At 36.9% G+C, this 23,549-nt stretch overlaps 1 protein-coding gene across 2 annotated transcripts in view; it reads right to left on the reverse strand.

Annotated features, from left to right (window-relative positions):
• Positions 1-23,549, reverse strand: part of ESF1 (ESF1 nucleolar pre-rRNA processing protein homolog) — a 44,733-nt gene that overhangs the window by 16,263 nt on the left and 4,921 nt on the right. For both annotated transcript variants that reach the window (XM_080931115.1, XM_080931116.1), the window contains exons 4-9: positions 20,241-20,354; positions 19,485-19,585; positions 18,449-18,601; positions 17,557-17,671; positions 15,493-15,640; positions 10,324-10,485 (exon numbers count right to left, since the gene is read on the reverse strand). In XM_080931115.1, coding sequence (XP_080787241.1) covers positions 10,324-10,485; positions 15,493-15,640; positions 17,557-17,671; positions 18,449-18,601; positions 19,485-19,585; positions 20,241-20,354 — 793 coding nt within the window. The remainder of the gene's footprint in view (positions 1-10,323; positions 10,486-15,492; positions 15,641-17,556; positions 17,672-18,448; positions 18,602-19,484; positions 19,586-20,240; positions 20,355-23,549) is intronic.

Below are 23,549 nucleotides of genomic sequence, written 5' to 3' on the forward strand. Positions count from 1 at the left end.
TTTCACGTAACAATACAGAACATATAGAATGCATGTAGGTCAGCATACAATCAGTCTAATCTCAAATTTTAAAAGTACAGTATTATTAGATGACAGTTAAATTTTTAAAAACTTTATTATTCTGAGACAAGGTCTGGGTTGGAATAAAGGCAAATGCTACCATGTCTGGCTGGGCATAAAGGGGTTATGTCATTATTTGCATTGTGTAACTGAGGCATTATTTTACTTGGCAACTTAACCTTTTTAATATTAACGATACGTAATAAATAATAAATACAAATTAAATACTTATATGGTTCTGCTGAGAACCTGCACATGCAAGCTCTGTAAACTAAAAACAGGATGTCACACTCTCACATTCTATAACATTTAGCACAGTAAGTACTTAATAAACACGTCTGTCTTGATTTCTCTTGAAGGAAGGACTCTTATTTCCTGCCAAGTGTTTGATCTTTGATATTTAGAACATATTATTTCCAACAGAAAAGGAACCAGAACTTTAAGGTTTCTGTCTCTAAGTGATTCACGTGGACACTAGTTCTAGAATAAGTGATGCAAAATTTATCCTTGGGAAATAGTATTTTCTTCAACTTAGTTTGTTGGTAGCAATAAAGTAACAATATCTTAAGCTCAAGTCAGTCAGTCTGTAGTTTTTTTTTTTTTTTTTTTTTTTTTTTTGCCTGGCTCCCACTTACTACACCAAAATAGAGGAATGACAAACACATTGCAGTCAATTCACCACCATGAGAGCTTAAAAATGCTTTGTTCTCACTGTCATCATGAGGTCATTTACATCTCCTGCCACAGATCACAGTTGTTTATGTTCTAAGTTCTTAAAAATATGCCCATCCCAGAAGTCTCCTGGCAAATGCACAAGAACATTCTTCAGAGCCAGTTTAGCCTTTCACTTAAGAGAAGCCACAATGTGACTTGAAAAACAACTTCATTATAACTGCCTTAGTTTTGTACAAATTTGTTAAAAAAAAAACCCAAAAAGCAAACCTTTAAGCATATATCCATAGACTGCCAAATTAAAGATATCAATAATCCCACAAATAAGGGGTAAAGCCCCTTCTAAAGTTAACCACAACTGCAAATGACTCAATATAGTAATAATAATTCAATAAGCACAATCTATTCAGAACTATTTTGGCAGTTTCTGTGCATATAAAAAGACTCATAAATATTCTTACAAAATCTTCAGGAAGAATATATATTCCTTCTAGCCTTATCCACATGAAATGTTTGAAAAGTCTTCAAAGAATAGGATACAATGATTTAAAACAACTTAAGTAGGTACTGTTACAGGCTTTATTTATAAAAACAAAACGCATGTTTTAAGAGTTCTGATATAGGCTGAAACTGGCATTTTTACTTAAATATAGGCTTAGGACTCATTGGGAATATTTATGAACACTTACATATCAATCTCATAAATTTTTTGTATGTTATAAATTAGACCATGTAGCCTTCAATTCCAAAAGCTTTAAAATGTTACTGACTTCCATCACTAACACCAAAGTCCAAATCTGGAAGTCATTCTGGGTTCTGGGCTTTAGAGAGGAAAAGCACCAGCCATGTCCTGAGGAGCCCTGCCAGCAAGGCACCTCTTCCAACTAACACACTCCTGGAGGTGTGAGGACAAGGAAGGACACCGTCACTCACGTGCCAATGGTCCATATTAGTAGCTCATGAGAGTCCTGGCGTACTGCACACATCTTACAAACGTCCACAGAATAAGGAAGCAAGTGAAAGGACAATGACTCAAATCTGTCCCATGCCACTGACTGGGAGCAACAACACAAAGAACTAAAAGTAAAACAAAAACTAGTTTCAGTAACAATAGTGAATGGCTAAAGCTGCCAACCAGCCAGAGTCAACAAATGCAATCTGGTGGTACTGAATACTGTTAGAACCCTAGTCCATCTACTATGTGAAAAGTACAGTTAAAATGAGGATAATAAGGATAAATCTAAAAGATGATCAGACTGGGAATTTCTACGAACATAACCAAATGTGTATCTCCCCAAATGTTTAATAAATATCCAAGGAAGGTATGCCCAGAGTACTTACTGAACAGATGTTACTTTTTGCTGTTATTGCCTTAAATTATTTCACTGGTAGAAAGGCTTTACATTTGTCTAGAATTTGGGTTGTCTTTCTCAAACTTCTAAATTCCTTTTCAGTCTCCCTTAAAGCAATGGCTTTCAATTCCAGGGCATTAACTTTACCACACATCAAACTGTCTTCTATGCCTGCTTCTGAGCATTCAATTTTCCTACAGTGCTGGTTCAAATACAAGACATGTGGACCTCATTAGAGAGCTATTGTTTCTTGTATTTGTCTGAAGTTTATTTGTAATCACAATAACACAACTACCAAGCTGTCCTCATATAATCAGACTAACTTCTGGCCAAGTCTGGGAAGCCATTCTGCTAACTTATTTATGGCAAATACAGAAAAATTACTTGTTCTATTGTTATTTTTATATATTTATGTCATTTTTATATACTTGTAGGCAAGGTAGAAAATAAATGAAATCTATTACATGAATAGCTAAGATATAAGGAAACAAAAAGACTTCCTGAGTCAGGTCTCAATAAGGAAGCTCAAATAGAAATACTAAACTAGAGAATATCATCCTGAGTGAGATAACCCAGTCACAAAAGAACAGACATAATATGCAGTCACGATAATTGGATACTAACCCCAGAAAGCTCTGAACACTCCAGAAACAACTCACAGACTGTATGAAGTTCCAGAAAAGAAAGAAAAAAAAAAAAACAAAAACAAAAAAAAAAAAAAAACCATTATGCTTAATCTTTACACTCCAAGAAAACTTTGACTAATTCCGGGTTACATCCTGTTTTATATGTACTTTATGCTCATTGTAACTAGTAAGATATTAATGCACACTATCAAACCTTAAAAAAACAAAAGCACTGACAAAGATGTATTTGCATACTTTTATGCAAAGATGCTTAAAATTTGTACATTTATCTTTGTTTTTTGTTTTTTAAAATAAAGTTGTTCAATACAAAAAAAAAAAAAGAAATACTAAACTAGTTCAGAAGCAGGGAGTTTCCCTTGGGGACACACACTAAGCTAATATAGTCTAGTATGGGTTTTGGGTTGTTATGGGCTCTCAGCCAAGGAGGCGGGGGCCAAAGTTTGGAGTTTGATCATGGTGGGAGGTCCCAGGATCCTTAAATGTGCCCCCAGTAGATGATGACCCTCCCCCTGTAGTTTGGGGTAGTACATAGAGATCAGGGGGAGTAAAAATACAGTTCTCCTCTGAGACTTTGTAACCACAAGCCCACAAACCCACAGACTTGTGGCTGGAATTCACACTATTTGTGTGGTCCCAAAAATGTCAACTTAAAAATTCAGTAGGTCTTGGATTAGAAATGCCTCCAGGCACCTGACAAATACTCTCTAAAAGGTTGTCTGACCCAGAGTTCCTGTAAGACAAGAAGATCCCAATCAAATCCCCAGGAAACTAGAGTAAGTAGACACACAGCCAGTAACACAGGGTCACAGACTAGAGACTTGAAATAGACACAATATAAAATCAGCACTGAAGGCAAAGGAAGAAATTATTAGAAGGTTGAGAAGTTTGTAGGAAAGAAGAAAAAAACTCACTCTGGGAGATAAAAACATCACATCAAGTCACTGTCCAAGTTTAAATGCATACATCAGAGAAAGACTCAATGAAATAAAAGCAGAACTGAAGAAATTACCCAGTAAATATGATTTCTAGAAGAGAAATTGGAGAAGATGAAGAAAACCTAGAACTTTAAGGGAAAATTGATAGAGGAACTTTAAACTGACAAAAGATACTATTCAGGACTATAATATTCAACTGATTCCAAACAAGGGTTAAAATATAATCAAAACAATCCTACCATATACACTAAAGTCTAATTTGGCAAAGACTGTAAATATATCTTAAAAGTTACGAACCCAATACAGCACCTTCTGAACTGGCTTCCTCAGATATTTCCTTCTTTCAGGAAAGGGGTTAAGATCCGAGGACCAGCTGAGGATACCCACCTAGAAGGCGCTACTCTCCCCACTCTAACCTGCAACAAAGCCTCTGCAGCCCAGTTTGCTCTAAGAACAGTCCATTTACACTCTCAGCCTCATCAACACAGCTCAAAGACAGTTCCATCAGAAACAGTATCTTCTATCAGTATTCATCTTCGTTACCACAAAACCCACCAATATACATAAGACAAAAATAAACAAATCCTGAGAAAACAAAACAAAAAAAGGAAACAACCATAACTCAACTAGAGAGAAATCAGACCTGGTGCTGGAAACCCTGTTAACCACCTAGGGCTGGTGAACTTGTGTGTTTTAGGAGAACCTACAATCACCACTCTACTAAGCAGCAGAATCCCTAACTGAACATTTGTCACTATACCCGTAGGTAAGTGTAGTACTCACCCCTCATCAAGGGAACTTCTTGCTACAATAGACAGAAGAAGCCAGTACAGCAAAGCACGGAAAATGCAGTTGCAGGGTCTGTCCCAAAGGATGCGTCTACAACCTGAGGCTCAGGACCATTGTGGAAGGGGGGCAGAAAGGCTGTAAGGGCTGGAGGAACTGGTAATTTACTGTGACACGATGTCTCTTATGATTATCAAGAGCTACATTCAGAAAGTCTCACCAACCTGACTGCCTAAACAAGGATGACACCAAAGCTCATGAGTCTCCAACCCCCACAGAGAAGCTGCAGGCATCTAAGGAATGCTCATAGCAGGAGAACAGCACACCAATCGGCTCAACAGTGTCAAATGCTCAGCCCCGAAAACATATGTACAAGAAACAATACACAGAGCGAACAGGTTGTATTTCTACATTTCAGAATTACATGCATGCATGCATGTACAGCATTTACTGACAAAGAGGTCATGATTTTGGAAGAGTTAAGGCGGTTTAGATGGGAAGATATGGGAGGAACGAGAAAGGGAAAGTAAGTAATTATATCAAAGTCTAAAGAAATTAGGAATCTTAAAAAAAAAAAAACTCAGCCCTCGATCTTATGATAAACACTAGAAAAATATAAAGATATAAAATGAAAAAAGAATGTAATATAACCAGCATAAAAAGTACACCCAGTTCCTACTTTAATATTATTAAGAAAATAGGTTTTTCAATAATCCAGGAAACGGAGAAACTGACTATAGACAAAATGTGTTAGAAACACTCAGATAACCCTAGTTGCTTCTCATTTTTAAGATCATTTACTTTATGTGTATCACATTTGGGCAGGACCCCTGGAGGCCGGAAGAGGGTGTCAGAGCCACTGGAACTCGAGTTACAGACTGTTGTAAGCCACAATGTGAGTGCTGGTCACAAACCCCAGGTCTTGCACCTGCTTTTCTTCTCTCCTATTCTCATCCTCCTTCCCTTTCTATTTGCTGAAGACAAGGTTTCTCTGTGTAGCTCTAGCTGTCTTAGAACTAGCTCTGCAGACTAGGCTAGCTTTGAATTCAGAGATCTGCCTGCCTCTGCCTTCCAAGTGCTGGGACTAAAGGCGTGTGCCACCACCTGCTCCTGGTTCTCAATTTTACTACACAGCCCACAAACAATTCAAATGCTATTTACATAGTATGAAATTTCAGCTTATTACCTTAAAAGCTTTCATAGCCAACCTGTTAACTGGATGATTCAAGGATGATGAGGTTATTTAAAACATCTAGCTTTTAAAAAAACTTAAACAAAAAAGATTTTGTAAGTATATTTCAAGTAATGAATACATTGAGAATAAATGCAAACAGAAATATAGCCAAAAATAAATAGTGACCAGGTTCTCTAAAGTATCAAAAATTTAAATGTTTGGGTGAGGGTTACCTAACAAAATGAATCACTACTGATTCAAAACATTGTTTCTGAATAAAGAATAAATAATTCAATAGTCATATATGTTGTCCTTGATATCAATGTAAGTTTCCGGACAGAAGACAGTGAAAGAATAGACAGCAAAGAAAGATTGTGTGTGTGTGTGTGTGTGTGGGAGGGTGTAGTGTGGTGTAACAAAGACCAGATACTAGAATAAAATGGGATCACTATTTTGCAAGGTGTAGGCAGTTGCTGGGCAGTGGTGGTACATGACTTTCCTCCCAGCACTTTAGAGGCAGAGGCAGGTGGTTCTGGTCAGACGGGTTCTCTAGGTTCGAGATCAGACTGGTCTGCAGAGTGAGTTAGTTCCAGGATGACCAGGATATACAGAGAAACTTTGTCTAGAACCTCTCCCCCCCCCCAAAAAAAAACCCAAACCAAAACCTAACCAACCCCTTGCCAAAAAACAAAAACAAACAGAACAACAACAGAAGAAAGGCGGAAGCAGGACAAAGGGGAGAAATGGGTTGTAGCCCTACTCTGTGGCCCGAGAGGCAGGAAGAGAGGAGAGCGCACTCTCTTGCTGGGTCAGACAGGTGCTCTCACTGGCTACCTGCCCCGGCACACAGACAACGGAGAAAGAACTACTGCTGGGTAAGGCAGCAATGAGGCACATCCATTAATTAGATCAGTAGACAATGCTAATTATACCCATCACACAGCTAGTATTCCTAGAGAATCAGACAGGAACTTTACACAGAATCTAGTAGAAGAGATTACAAAGACAAAACTAAGGTATTACAGATTTTTCATGAATCTTCTAATTAATGTTTCTACATACCCTAATTAATAAGGTTGAATTACTGTATCTCCATAGGAACTAAGTACCAACAGAAAGAGTAGTTCACCTTAGTCAAGTCTACGGACAATGGATTTCTGTAAGACCGGAACCTGCTCTCTATTTCTCTCTGGACTCACACTCTGGGGATTACATGCCACATGCTCTTACAGTCAACTTAAACAGGAAGAAGTTTACACAGCATGAAGTAAAGTTTCCTTCAGTAATAAACCACAACATACTCAAACAAGTATTAGGATGACTACTGATTTTTCTTAAGAGTTTAATTTTTGGGATCAAAGCCCCATAAGAACCAATGAGCAATACATACTGTACTGGTCCTCTGTGGTTTAGTCAAGTATAATATCACAGAAGCCCACAGGGTCATAGTAATTGTTACTGAAAACCTAAACTTTTTAAAAGATAAATCTAGCAAAAATACACATGACATGAAATGTATCTTCATAAATGCCTCCAAACGTAAGTATTATGAGTCCTATTCTTCAAATTTATAAACAGTTCCAGCAAGCACATGGTGGCTCACAACCATCTGTAATGGGATCTGATGCCCTCTTCTGGTGTGTCTGAAGACAGTGACAGTGATTCATATACATAAAATAAATAAGTAAGCCTTAGAAAAAAAGATTAGCCAAATTTATTAAAAAATTTTGAGGAGTAGCTTTATTACTTCATACACTACACATAACATGTAAGAAGACCTCCTTCACCATTACAATCACACTCACAAATATGCACGAATGCAACAGGTATCCAAAATAAAAAGCACCCTATTAGGAGCCTTTAAAAATACACTTTGGGCTAGCAAGATGGCTCAGTAGATAACAGTTTTTGTCATCAGACATGGCAACCGGAATTGGTCATGCAGGAAAGGAGAGAAATGACACCTGCAAGTTGTTCTGTGATTTTTCACACTCCACCTACCTTAACACACACACACACACACACACACACACACACACACACACACACACACACAGAGTTTAATATATATATATATCTTTTAATACATTTTAAATTGAGGTGTTCAGTTCTCTAAGAAAAGCACCTTCACTCCATTCAGTGAAATGGAAACAGTGGTAATTCCCTGACACTGGAACTATTACTGACTGCTGAGGCACTAGAAACTGATGAGGAATTTTGGGAAAGAAATCTGACAGTAACGTCAAGACAGAGAAAGTGCCCATGCCCCTTCCTCGTACTTCTCTTTTGGGTAAGCTACTTCATAAAAAATAGCTCACATTATGAAAGAGATCTAGATTACTTGTAACATTTTAGACCAGTGGGTCTCAGTCTGGGGGTGGGACACCATCGGGTGTGTCAAAAGATCCTCTCACAGATGCCATCTAGTATCCTCTGCCAGATATTTACATTACAATACAGAACAGTGGCAAAGTACAGTTGTACAGTTGTGACGTAGCAATGGAAATAATCTCACGGTTGGGGTCACCACAACATGAGGAACTGTATTAAAAGTCAGAGCATTGAGAAGACTGAGTACCTGGCACTTGAGTAGAGCACAGGCTAACCCATGGCATGTGTGAAGGCTGCTATGTGAAGAAGCCACACAACTGACTAGTGGTGAGTCTGAGTGCCAACGTCTGATTCTCACCATGGCCTGGATACCTTCCACTGAGGGGTTGGGGATGGGGTGGGGGACTGATTGTTGTTAAAAAAGCTTTAAAATTAAAAGGCCCTAAAAAAGCAAGCCAAGGCAATGGCTAGGGATAAAAGCAAAGAACGCCTAGAACGAATTAATATTTGTGGCTTTGCAAACTGTCCTGTTTCTTTTCAATGCCGTACGTCTACTGCAGTGAAAGACTAGAAATATGATCAAACATTTGACAACAGAGCAATGGGAGATGGAAGCAGAACTTACCCAAGCCATAGCTGAGTCAGGGTAGTAGAATTATGGGTGGTAATTTTTCATTTTCTATTTTAAAAATACTCAAGCTAATATTAACATTCCATCCAAGATAAAAACACACTAGAGTTATAGCTCCTAATTAACTTCATGAGGGCTATTACTGTATTAGCAAGGATATTTCAAGAAAACCACAGATCAAAATTTTCATCACTAAAATGGGTAATATTTGTATCCATGGATTACATGTCCACCATTTTCAATCAAAGCGATTAAAAAAAAAAATCCTGAAACTATACCTGCACTATTTTGTTTCTTGTCCATACATATATATTTTTTACGTACATATTTATAATTTTTCATATTTTTAAAATGTAAAATATAAATAATATGTATTTTATGTATAATATATAAATATATACATGTCTATATAAAATATATTTATATAATGACAATAGTTTACATGGCCTTTATTTAGTCTTTTAGAAATAATTTTATGTATACAAGGTGATGTATACAAGTTATCTGCAAATGACAGGCCACGTTTTTATATCTGTAGGAGATATTGGAATGAATCCACCAAGAACGGTAAGCGATGACTATACGTAAGTATTAATAGTCTGTAACCACTACTGCTTTCAAATCATGCAGATATGTCTAGAACTCTTGGTGTATGTAAATGAATATTGTATATGACAAATTCTGTTTATCTATCTTTAGATCTGATACTTTAAAATTTGCCCTGTACTACTCTACTAAGACACATTTTTTAAATATAGCAAAACTGAGATGGAGCACTCAATAACACATATATTGGCGAAACCTTATGAATTAACAAACACCAAAGGCTACAGGAAAAGGGTTCTTGAGAAGTATAATTTCCTAAAAGAATTGTAATAATTAGGAAGTACAGTACTTGGCTTCAACTTTCTACATTCTAAATTGAGGAGTCAAACCCAGGAAAGGTCTATGCTTATAATTAGACAGAAATAATTTACAGTTGGTGAAACCAAGAAACTAATCAAACAGAAACTGGAAAGAGAATAAAATACCTATGGCTCAGGGATCTATGGGTAAGAGAAAGTAGAAAGATTTCAAGGGCCAGACAGAAACATCTCTCCCAGACACAGCAGGACTGACACACATGAGCTCACAGAGACTGTGACGGAACCTCCACAGGTTCATCTTAGGTAAAAATCTCAGCACTGAGAAGGGGAAGTGGACACAGGCCTATCCTTAACCAAGAAAATATTTGCAATCGATATTTACTGAGAAAGGGAAAATCAGTTTTCTCTAAAATGGAATGACACTGGGTATATCAACCACATGCTAGGGCAGACCCCATGCTTGGGAGTAGTTGGCTAATACAAAACATAGATATGATGGGGTTTGTTTGTTGTGCATTTAATTTTATTATATATGTGTGTGTGCGTGTCTGTGGTATTTTTCTTTTTAGTTTGTTTTGATTTTCCTTTTTTGAAAATTGTCTTTCTTTGAGAACATAGTTGAGTGAGTAGGTATATGAGGAGGATCCCTAATCTGGGAGGATTAGGGAAAGGGAAAAGAAAATTATCAAATGCACTGTATGATAAAATATTTTTAAGTAAACATAAAAAATGTAAAATGCTAATTCTGAGGTGAATTAACAGAACATTTCTGTAGAATAAACCCTTTTAAAAGTATGCTTCTAAAGAAGAGTTAGCATCTTATTATTCTATCTAAATGCATTCAGAAGATAACTTTTATTTATTCTCACCTGGAACCCACTTGATTTCCATTTCCATATCATTTTCTTTTCCTTTCTTTTCTTTTTCTTGAATAACCTGCAAGAGTTGTCTATACTTAGCAATTTGTTCTTCATCATCCTTCTGACTTTTCTTTGTTTTCCCATCTTCTCCTACGTTGATTCCATCTTCACCTAACAAAACAACCAAATTAATCAATCTCATTTAATATAAGCAGTTACCTTCAAATTTAATGTTTAGATCTCACGATCTCTTTAGGATATGGCTGAAAAGTCATGTCAAAGAAATACTGCAACTTAAAAACGTGTTACAATGAAACCTCAGTCTTGTACTCTGTAAAGCTCAGATGTGATGAAGTCATTGTCAGAGTGTGACATTATTCTGTTCTATATATGAAGGGTGACATTTCATCCTGTCTTTGTTCTCTGTCTGCCATCACACGGTGGCTTTAGAAATATTCTGTTCAATAAAAGGCGCCTGAATGTTGCTAGGGTGAATTTGGGACACAGGATTAACTTCTCAGGTCACAGAAAAGAGGCAAAGGAAGTTGTTTAGAACTTAATCTAAGACTGTGAGTTCTTTCCATCCGAATGTGGATAAGCACACACAGACAAACTAGGAAGCAATTCAATTAATTTTACTGTGTGAAAAGATAATTGATGTTTTTGAATTCTAGCTTCATAAACGTTAGAATGTAAAGACACAGTACAAAACCCACGAACAACAAGTATCAGAGAAAATCAACCCATATTTGTTTGCTCTATAGTTTCAACGTAAATTCTTCAAGCCAGTAACATAAATGAGAAATCTGGATTGTAATGTAAACCATACAAACTTAGCAAGTATATCAAGTGCACCATTTGCAGCAAAGGAGTTTGGAATTGCTGCAGTCCAGTTCAGTCTCCGTAACCGACTACACTGTGAGCTGTGGAAAGGTGATGTGCAGAGGCAAAGTTGTAACTATTTGAAGACTATTTTCTCCCTAAATGGAGACACAGTGGTTGTGGGCATTCTTTCCATCACCTGTCACACTTTCACATGCTCACTCACTCAGCTGAAGCTCACTTTTTTGCTGTTTGTGCTTTGTGCCACAGTAATAATGTTGGATGGAATTCTGTCATGTATCCCGTAATTCAATGGATAAAGCATGAGGAACACATTAACAAAATGGCAATGAACTTCAATTCTATTAAAAGCTTACTTCTGAAAACATAATTAGAAGCAAGATCCTTCCAGGTTGAAATTTTAGTGGTAAGTCTCTGCTGGCTTACTTTAAATTGATTTTTTTCCAGTACTAAATTGTACTTTCTGAAGCTCTAAAATGTGGGATAACTCATGTAGGTCTGCTTTTCTGATTCAAGGACAACATTTTATGGATGCCTTTATAGAACATAAGATTTGAAAAAATAAATCGAAACAATAAGCTATTCTTATAAACAATCAGGAATGTTTAAAACTCAAGTATACTAATGTAGCTATCAGAGGCATTACTAAATTACAGATCAAGCTAAGTTTGTAATCTATTAAAATACTGAAGAAAAAGGGGTGCATTTAAAAAATTACATATTTCAAACTGAAGGAAGTTAATCTTTAGTTTTAAGAGGAAACACGTAACAAAGTACTATGCTAACTACTTTATATACACCACTTCAGTCTTTCTGTGGGCAGGTACTATTATAATTCTTACTTCACAGCTATACAAAGAAAGAAACAGGTGCTAAGAAAACTTGACCTTCATTATTTTACTATGTGGTAGTCAAATTTTGAAACCTGCAGAGCCTAAGGGTCCCCCACCCCATTTTACAATATTAATGGTTAAACGTAGGGCTTCATGAACCTTGGCAAACACTCTACCATTGAGCTGTGTACCCAGTGAATCCAAGATACTAAATGTACTGAAAATTATCACTATTTTCTGATAATATCAAGTTATTCATCAATAATTAGGTGTCCTATTAAGAATTCTCAGAAAAGTACATAATGTCCACGTAGGCATATAAATTTACCTTCCATACTCACAGTACATGAACACAAATTCACCTTCTTATTTATGAGGGAAAGGCTATAAAAGGTCTGTGAGAAGGCTACAATAAGTACATTAAAAAATAAGACTTTCATCAGAAATATTAACAAGCACCAGCCACTAAGGCCTTAAGTATAAAGTACAAAAGAAGTACCACTGCAAATTACATATATTCTTTATTAAAACTTCATTACATTTATTTAGTGTGTATGCATGTGGCATGAGAACTCTGAGAGGCGGGTTTTCTCCTCTAGTAGGTGGGTGCATCCTGAAGACCAAACAAAGACCATCAGGCTTGACAGCAAGAGCCTTTACCAGATGAACCAACTCACATTTTCAAAGAGCATGAAACACTTAATTACATGGTGCTATCAATATGTAATGTATACAAAGAAATAGCAGCTATTAAACACGATTTTCTTTTCCTTACACTAATAACTACAAAACAGTATTTTGTGACAAACTTATAAGGATAAAGTACTACTTTCAGTGATATAAAAGCAAAAACCTATGGACCATTCAGACCATAAGAAAGTCTACGCTTAATGTTAAAACTTTAGTCTTATGTTAAAAGTAGAAATGTATTTCTGTATTATTTCATATGCCATAGGTTATACAAATATTACGCCATGTAAAAGGAAAACACTAAGAAAAATGTTAAACTATACTAAAGATGTTCTTTTCTGCTGATTTAAAGTACTATTATATCAATGTTTAACATTTTTGATTTTTTATTTTCTATTTACACTGAATTCATAGTTTTTAATGTTTCAGAATTCTATTGGATAAAAATAACAAAGATGTAAAGTCGATAACATTCAAAAGCTCACGGGCTCTAGCAATAGTTCAGATGAATCTCTTGAACCACACAAACTAACAAAGGAACATCAGTGGACTAAGGATGCTCAGTTGGTGGAGTGCCTGTCATGCTAACATAAAGGCCTGAGTGTGAGTCTCTAACACTGAAGTAAAAGTGTCCAACCCCAGCACTTGAAGAACAGAGACAAAGCAAATTTGAAGTTCAGTGGCCAGCTAGCTTAGCCAGTTAGTGAGTTCTATGTTCAGTTAGAGAGGAGGAGACCCTGTCTCAAAAAATAACTGAAGATACTTGATGGTGATCTTTGGCCTCTACAGCAAATGTGCACACAACTAAACACACACACACACTGTGGAGATGGAGACAGAGACTAATAAGAAATCTTAACTGAATAACTAAATTGGTATATTTTACAAAATTAGTTCTAAGCAAAAAGCACAATCTAACAAGTGCACAATCATCCACATTTCTTAAACACAGGTAGACCTGAATTACTGCTTCTAATTAGATCAGCTTTTCACTGAGAACATGAAGTTGCGTGTAATATTTTAAAAGTTTTAAAGTGATTACAAATTAAAAGTTTGAAAGAACTGACAAGTTAGTGAAGAATTATCATGTTAAAATTAAGAATAGAGAACAGACTACCACAAGAATGATCACAAGTGTTTTAAGATCTATTGTTTCTGAGCACGTATTTCCTGTTCTACAGTTGTGAACACAACTGGAAGGCAATTGAAGATCAAAAGAACACATGTCCACACCACAGAGGACAAAGTTCAATTAGTTCCTTGAAATTAAGCAGAGATTCAGAGGGAGTACCAGACAAATATCAAACTCAAGTGACTAACCTACCACAAAAGTGGTATTATTGATGTGAAAAACCAGGGATACAGGGCTTCTAGAAGTGAAACAGACAGCAACAATGACAAAGAATTCAGTGGACAGGTATACCAGCAGAATAAACACTGCTGAGAAGACACTATGGAACTAGAAGATATGTAAACAAAAGTATATATCCAGAATAAAGTACAGGAAAAAAAATGATAAATATAAGAGAACTGAAGTGTGTCAGGGATATGTCTGAGGTAGCCAGGTTTACAGAGAAACAAACAAACATCTCAAGAGAAGATACAGTAGAAGAATTTAATGCACATTTGAACAGAGTTCTAGAAAGACCGGAGAAAAATCATATGACTGAGAACAAGATACCACTTTGTGAATTAAGTGGATCCCAAAATCCCAGGTCATCTCTCTCTCTCTCTCTCTCTCTCTCTCTCTCTCCCCCTCCCTCCCTCCCTCCCTCCCTCTCTTGCAGAATAAAATCTTCAGATAACCTTCATAACCACCAGTCAAGTCAGAAGTCAGTGGAGGGTCATTATTAGTGTGGCTACAGGGAAGCCTTTGGGAATCCATTTAGAATTTACAAGCAAAAGCAAAAATTTTGGCACTTCTCACACAAATGAAACTGCAAGAGAGTTTTGACAGTAGTTCCTTCTTACTACAGGCATTTCCTCAGTAAGTACTCAGAGCTGAAGGAGAAGGTTTAGAAAGAAAAGGCTATGGAAGTAATGGAAATGTAAAACAAGGACACCCCATAATAAAGTACAAGAGTTACTTAGGACCCCTACAGTAGGCCTGAGGACGTATCTTAGTGGAATCCTTGCCTAGCATTCACAATGACCTGGTCTGCGTGTGGTTGGTCTATGCCTGTCACAGATCTTGGGAACAGAGGCAGGTAGATCTCTGTGATTTGTGACTTCAAGGTAAACCTAGTGTACAGAGAAATTAATGCAAAATTAATTAATCAGCAATAAAGTGTGTGTATTGGGGCTCTTAAAGGTATTTTACATATTTACAAGTCTAACAGGCTAGGCATTTTTACTAAGCTAGAAATTAAATAAATTTTGTGTCTATAGAAAATTAAACTAGCAAAATATTTAGAATTATTTTAAAGTCTTATTCATTGTCACCATTATTATCATCATTGTAGTCACTATTATTCACTATTACTGGTGCGTCTGCACTAGAGCATGCATGTGGCAGGCAGAAGACAACTTTTGGTGAGTCAGGTCTTCTTTCATCATGGGTTCTGGAGATCAAAGTCAGGTCACCAGGTTTGTATAAGTGCTTTTCCAATGAGCATCCTACCAGTCCTTCAAGCATACATCTATGCACGTACATGCATATAGTTCTACGTACGTACGTACGTACGTACGTATGTATGTATGTATGTATGTATGTATGTATGTATGTATGTATATGCTATGCAGCCAGTCTGGGAATCTTAAGTTAGCCCCAGTTATAGTCAGTCCTGTTGGCAACAAAGGGATTAGCAAGTACCTTCTAGTGCTTCTTCCAGCTCCTCTTCATCCTCACTAGAGGAAGCCAAGTAGGCTTGAAAGTCCATGTCCAATAGCTCATCCTTTTTAAACTTTCTGTTAAGTGTTGTGATTCTTTCATGATCAGTCTCATCCCAAGTGATCTCCACCTTGAATCCAAGAATGAAAATAAGCCCACACACAACAGCACAAAGATAAACCATACTTAGTAAAGCACACTGTTAACTTTGATGCTCAGTACTAAGTTAAAAAGCATGCGTGGAAAATGGTGGCACATGCCTTTACTCCTAGTACTTAGAGGTAGATCTCCAAGAATTTGAGAACAGCCTGTTCTACACTGAGTTCTAGGCCAGCCAAAGATACACAGTGAGATCTTGACTTAGAAAAGTTATAATATACATAAAAAGTCCAGACATGGGCATGTTAATTGTGAGCGGCATGAATTGGTATCCTATCTGTGGACGGAATCACGTGTATCCACTTTTACCTTCCCCAATTTTTAGCTATACGAATGACACCTCATTACTGAGTATGACCAAATACATTAACTGAAGGAAAAAAGAAGAAAGTATGCTAGAAAAAGTTAATATTATTATGAACCAGTGGGATTATGATTCTCATCTGGAGAACTGAAATGACAGCAGAATCACAGACTAATGAGATTTGTTAATAAAGCAACATAATCTCAACGGATACCGTTTCCTAAAAAGATTAAAACTCAGTGATGACAAAGGTTTTCAGATTATACCAATTAAGTCCATTGAAAATATGACTGAGGGAGACCAGCTCCTACCCTGTCTTCCAGTGGTCCTCAACCTCCCTAATGCTGCAACCCTTTACTGTAGTCCTCATGTTGGAGTGACCCACAACCATTAATATCTGTGTTTTCTGATGGGCTTAGGTAACTCCTGTGAAAGGGTCATCTGATCCCCAAAGCAGTTACAACCCACAGGCTGAGAAGCACTGCTTTATTCATTCAACACACAGAAACCTGTTTGTGAAAGGGTCCTGGGAGAGCTTTTATAACACAATGTGTTCAAGTCCTTGTTTTTTTCTATTTAGTCTAATTTCTCCATGTTAGACAACAAGTTAGGTACTAATTAACCAAGGATCCTTAAAAAATCCTTGTGACCCTCTCATAAGTTTTAGCCATTCACAGGGTTTAGAGTTACCTGCACTCTGATAATTAATTCTGTGCTGGTAATCGTCAAATGGTTGCTGTAAGTGGAACAGATATTGGAGATACAGACAGATGAAGATCTACAGACTAAAATAGGCTAGACATGCTGCCTATTTTAAGTACTTAAGTATTGAAAATAACATGATGTGCCTGGATCTTTTAGAATTCACTTACTATGTAACTAATCAATATCAGAATATCCTACCACCGCACAGCACACAGCAGACAGTGGCTGTCATCAGCTTTCTTTATGACATGGGAAGTGCTGCAGGCAAAGGCTTAGGGTGAAAGAAACAGAAGCCATTTAGCTACATAACAAACTTCTGCAACACACAGAAAGCTGGCTATTTGTTATTAATATGAAAACTAGTAGCCTTGAATTATTCTACTTCTGCTGTTTACAAAACTTTTGAAAACCACACCTGCAGAATATTCTGTTCTTATTCCAATGATTACTAGGTTTTTGTAGCTGTCATTTGAGGCAAAACTATGTCCTTCCTTTATTCCCTAGAATCCAAATAACTAACAACTATTTAAAAGAATCGAAGTTAAACCCAGGGACTCCACAAGTGCTAGACCAGTGTTCTACCACCAAAGTACATCCTCAGGACCATATGCTTAAATATCAACACTCTGAAAATATATGCAAACAGTATAGTATCCAATGCACAAACACACTCAGAATACTATTTAATTCCAAAGTTGCTAAAAGCAAGACTCTAACTATACATTTCTTTTTTCTTTTTTTTTAAATCAGGGTCTCATGTATCCTATCCTGTGACTCTTGAGCTCCTGGTAACCCTGCTCAATTTCCCAAGTGCTGAGATTACAGGCATGTGCCACTATGCTTGGCACATATATACATTTTTAAGGCTTAAGAAATACCGTTGATGTTCCCATTGCAGCAGATGTAAAATACTTCGGTTTATATGCCGTTAGATCTACTTCTGACGCCACATCCTTGGGCTCATCATCAAAGGTAATATCGTCTGGTATAAATCTAAAAAAACAAAAAAAAATGTATTTAAACATAAAAAGTAGTGATTACCAGAGTTTAGAATTTCTAATTATAATAGTTTATATACTATACAAGTTTCTATACAAATGTAATGGTTAGAAACAACTTTGGCACAACACCTCTGGAATTTATCAGGTATAAATCTAAAATTTCATTAAATTGAGAATTCTTTATAAAGAGACTATAGGAACTACTAGCTAATGTAAACCAGTTTCCAAAAACCCAGATGCAATGTATGCATCATCCTTAGCTCACTGCAGAGTCCTAAGATCAAACAGAACTAATACTGGGAAAATAGTCTCAATAAAATACAGAGTTCCATAAATGTAAAAGGTCACTGAAAATAAAGAAAAGTTTAAAGGCTGATTAAGAATGATCTTAGCCAACAACTTCATTTCCTATGTCAGCCATGTTAACTGACAATTTTTAGGCATCAGGCCATGGGATGTGGAATGGAAAGGGGAGGTGAGAGATGGCTTACAGTTACAAGCACCTGCTGGCTCATGCAAAGGACCAGGTTTCATTCTACCCTGAAGCTTGCAACTACCTACAACTCCAATTCCAGGAGATCTCACACATAGAATTATTATTTCAAGGATATACATTATGAAAATAGCTTCTAAGTTATTTTTTTCAATCCTTATTAGCATTCTCTTATTTATTTTCTAGAATGCAAGAAAGTATCACTCATTCAAATGTTTCATTGCTTATGATCTTGCTATACTGTAGGATTCAGTTGTTAAAAGATGAACTAATTACCTTAGGTCTATGAAAGAACAACTGCTTTCAAATTCCAGGCCGTCACAGTCTTCGTAAATCTTACTTGCTGTTTCTGGAGAATCACACTCCACTACTGCATAATAATATTTCAATCGTTTGAACTGGTAGTCTCTTAGCTTCTCTCTAGAGGCCCTAACGAGAAAAAAACAAAATAAAAAATATGTATACAATCATCTGTAACTCCAGCTCCAGACGACCAATCCCTCTGGTCTCAATAGGTATGTGCACTTATGTATACAAATCCACATACAGACACACTCATAGCAATAACATAAAGATAAATCTTACATCCGCTCTAATGCCTTGTCTTGAAAATTATTTGCTCTAGAAAGAAACAATTTTTGTATTCATCTATTTGTGGTGTGTGTGTGTGTGTGTGTGTGTGTGTGTGTGTGTGTACACATCAGACAAAACCATTTTCAGGAAGCAGCTTCCTTTTTCTACCATGTGGGTTTTGAGGCCTGAATTCAGGTCCTTAGGTGGTCAAATTCGATGAAAAGTACCTTCAGCCATTAAGCCAGGATCTACACTTTATAAGCTTACTTTCATTTAACTATAATCTGTTCCTCAAAGGCCTTTCTCGGCTACTTTTGTTACCACCCAGTTAAACACCATTTTTATTAAGTGCGCATATAGCTCCACCTAGTGGTGTACTACTTAAGTTGTTTTCTAACATAAAAATTCCTTTATCTTTCTACTTAACACTCAATTAAGGAAACAAACAAACCTAATTCACAGCAATAAAACAATCATGAACTATTTTTTTTACAATACTGCAATCATTATTTCCAGGCACATACACAAAATGTTGGCACAATGCACTGCCAACTGGGATCAGTTATCAGCTGTCCTAATTGTTAGTGTTTTTTTAATTGGATATTTATGAATTTACATTTCAAATGTTATCCTTTTTCCCCTTAAGTGTTAGTTATAAGTGCAAGTTTCAGTCCCATTCATTCTGAATAAGGACACGACTTTACTAGGGTTAGTTTTCTATTCTAGAGTGACTCAGTACCAGTCCTTTTCAGGAGCATCCTCAGGAATACTCAGTAACTCTACTGGTCCTTGAACTTGCTCTTCCTTCATCCTCTCCTTTCCAAACTCCGAAGGATATATCTGAACACAAAAAAATTAGACTGATATTATTCATACATTCTTTTTCATATAATATGCAGACCTATCAAAACTAAGATATCAAGAGTCATGACTCAGCTCAATAAAACAACTCATTTCAAACTCACTGCAGGAAAGCAAACCTCATTTCTAACTACTTGTGATAAAGCATCTTTTAAAATAAGTAATTTAGGAAAGAGATGGGGACAAAACCAGATGGGGACTAAAACAGAGCATCATCAATAACAATCTCCACTCCAACTCCAGAATCCATGGTGGAAGGAAAGAATCTACTTTTGAAAGGGGTTCTTGGGCCGGAGAAATGGCTCAGTGGTTAAGAGCACTGACTGCTCTTCCAGAGGACCTCAGTTCAATTCCCAGCAACCACAAGGTGGCTCACAGCTATCTGTAATGGGATCTGATGCCCTCTTCTGGTGTGTCTGAAGACAGCTACAGTGTACTCATGTACACATAATAACAATCTTAAAAAGGGGGGTCCTCTAACTTCTATACAGAGATGTGTGCGCACGCGCGCAACACACACACACAAATCTAAAATATAAAGCAAAAAACTAAAAAAGTTAAATAATTTAGAAACAAAGTCAGATTTAAATCAAACCACCTAGAAATATTTATGTTAAATGAAATCAATTCTTACCTTCACAGAAAATACAACTCCTCCTTTGGGCTTAAATGAGTTGAACAGAGCCAGCAAATCCTTTGCCTTTAATCTATCCCAGTCCATGTTGCAGACTGCTAGTCGGTGTGTAATCTGAGAAAGGTACAGATTATTAAATATCACAAAGTCTTTATTCTTTCTTCTTCCCTCCCTCCCCTCCTCTCGCTTTAAAGACAGGATCTCACTATGTAGCTCCAGGGTTGTCCTGAAATTCACTATGTAGACTAGGCTGGCCTGAACTCACAGAGATCTGCCTGCTTTGGCCTCCTTAGCACTGGGATCTACATAATTTTCAATGCTTGAAAAACAAAGATCAACAACAAACTATCTTCTTTTTCCAGTTCTGAAGTTATCTGTTACTTAACTGATTTAACATGTGAGGCAAACAGTAGTAAATCCACAACAGATGAGCACCATCTCTAAAGCAGGTTTCTGGAATTTTGAACCAGGGTAAGAACACGAACTGACATTTTAACCAGCTTTTAAAGACAGTCTGCCAGTGTGGAGAAGGGAAACAGGTTATCTCAGAGCATTTCCTTATTGTGCAATAAGAACATAAATATAAACACTTAGCAAAAACAAGTTTAACACTTTCTTGTATTTTAAATTACTTGTAGAAACTCTTGCTGCACATAAGCATATACCTGAAATCCCAACTCTGTAGAAGAGGCAGGAGGATCACACGTTCAACCGCTCATAGAAATGTTCAGCCTCAAAAAGTCTTTGACAAAGACCAACATAAAGTTATGATAAAAAATACCTAAAGAAACTAGGGATAGAAACATAATAAAGTCTACATATAACAAGTATATACCCAACATCACAGTAAATGGAAAAATGAAAAGCATTCCCTCTAAAGTCAGGAAGGATATGAGGTGTCTAGTTTCTCTACTCTGGTTCACAACAGTACTTAAGGCTTAAGTACTTAACCCAACCTGTGGGTCTTAACTTCTTTGGCAAACCCTTCTCTCCAAAAATATTTCCATTATGATTTATAACAGAAGCAAAATTACAGTTACGAAGAAGCAATGAAAATGGATGGGATCGCCACAGTGTGAGGAACTGTATTAAAGGGCAGCAGCATTAGGAAGGTTGAGAACCAATGCCTTAAGACATACATACAGGAAAGAAATTCGCCAAATTCCCCATTTTCTACAACTTCATCAGATACTTAAGTTTTTAAAGGCTCTACCTTAGACCTTGCATCCTGTCTCCTAGAATGTTCTCTTAAACTTGGAGGTGTGTGTGTGTGTGTGATAAATGTTCTCTTTATAGCTGAGCAGTCAAGCCATTCATTATCAACATCTGATCAGTTTCGTCTTTATAATTGCTGCTGCTCATTGTAAAAAGAAGTTGCTGACAACAGCAACAATTTATGGGAATAAACGAAACTATCTGGAGGCAATTTAGCAGGCATGTAATATCCATTTAGCAAAGCAGCTGCAGCTTCCTTGTTAGAGCCTGGGACGCAAGAGGAAGGAGACCAGTGGAGTGGGAAGAAGATAATGGGAGGATGGAAGTGACAAAAATACATCACACACATGTCTGAACATGTCATATAAACCTGTTATTATATGTACTTAATATATGTTCACTAAATACATTAAAACAGATGAAAACAAAACACAGGAACCTACTTAGATTGCTGGAATGCTGGCTCAGTTCAGTGTTTTCTGCATAAGCTTGAGACCTGAGTTCAGATCCCAGCACCCAAATAAACAATGTAAAAAGTCAAGCATACCCATAATTCCCAGGCTTAGCAGGCAGGGACAGGAGCAACCCCTTGGACTTGCTGGCCAGCCAGTTTAGCTCTGACTTCTCTGAGACCCACTCTTGACAAAAAGGTGGAAAACAACTGAAAAAGACGCCTGATGCCTGCCTATGGCACACACACCCCACAAATATGAATTCAAAAAGAAAAAAATGAAAATGACTGGCCTCTGGAAAAAAGACATTAGAAATTGTGTTAAATGAGATATGCTAGTCTCAGAAGACAAATACTAACTGCTTCCTTTTTTGCTGGGTCTTAATTTTTTTAAAATTTTTGGTATATATATATGTGTGTGTGTGTGTGAACTAATGTATAATTAATTCAGAGGCTGACACTGATGATTTCCTGAATCACTCTATGTATTATTATTACTATTTTTTAAAATTTATTTTGTTTTAGATTTACTTATTATATATAAGTACACTGTAGCTGTCTTCAGACACACCAGAAAAGGGGATTACAGAAGGTTGTGAGCCACCATATGGTTGCTGGGATTTGAACTCAGGACCCTGGAAGAACAGTCAGTATTCTTAACCGCTGAGCCATCTCTCCAGCCCACTATTTTTTTTTTTTTTTTTAAAGACAGGGTTTCTCACTAAATAGCTCTAGCTGTCCTGAAACTTGCTATTGGACCAGGCTGGCCTCGAACTCAAGAGATCCATTTGCCTCTGTTTCCCAAGTGCTGGGATTGAAGCATATGCCACTATGCCTGGCTCCATGTTTTTTTTTTTTTAAATAGGGTCTTTTACCAAATGGGGAGCTCACTGGTTGGACTAGCTGGCCAATGAGCCTTAAGGATTAATAGTCTCACTGGAACTCAGGTCCTTATGTTTGCATAGTAAGCATTTTATGGACTGAACCATCCCCCAGCCTGCTAAGTCCAGATTTACATTTCTGCATCTGCATCATGAAACTGGAAAGGGTCCATGAAAGCAGAGGAAGAGATCTGAAGGGACTGAGGGAAGAGAGAGTGAAGGAGCACTTGTCATCTAAAAGCAGAGGGGAAACTACGTGGGGCGGACAAAGGGACGAGCAGGAGCAGGGCAGGAGGGATGGCTCCTAGCACCGTGTGTGAAAGTGTTGCCATTTTTAACAAGTAATGAGAACTTTAACCCCCACCCCAAAAAAAGTCAGAAAGAAAAGGGAAAAAACTTCTTTTCCATCTTACCTGCTTGACACACTGTATACACTATATATGGAGTTGTATACACTATATATGGAGTTGCAGACGCTATATATGGAGTTGCAGACGCTATATATGGAGTTGCAGACGCTATATATATAGAGTATATATATATATAGAGTATATATATATATATATATATATATATATATATATATATATATATATATATATATATAGACACTAGCTCCACTTCAAGGTGCTTAACCTCTCCTGTGCTAGGACTGAATTTAGAGGCTTACATATGCTAGGCTGCTGTATCACTGAGTTTATCTCCAGTCCTCAAGAAATTTTAATCTTAATCATGAATACCACAGGGTCTGGCGATGTGGCT

This window comes from Micromys minutus (assembly GCF_963924665.1).
Source record: "Micromys minutus genome assembly, chromosome: 17".
Taxonomy (NCBI): Eukaryota; Metazoa; Chordata; class Mammalia; order Rodentia; family Muridae; genus Micromys; species Micromys minutus.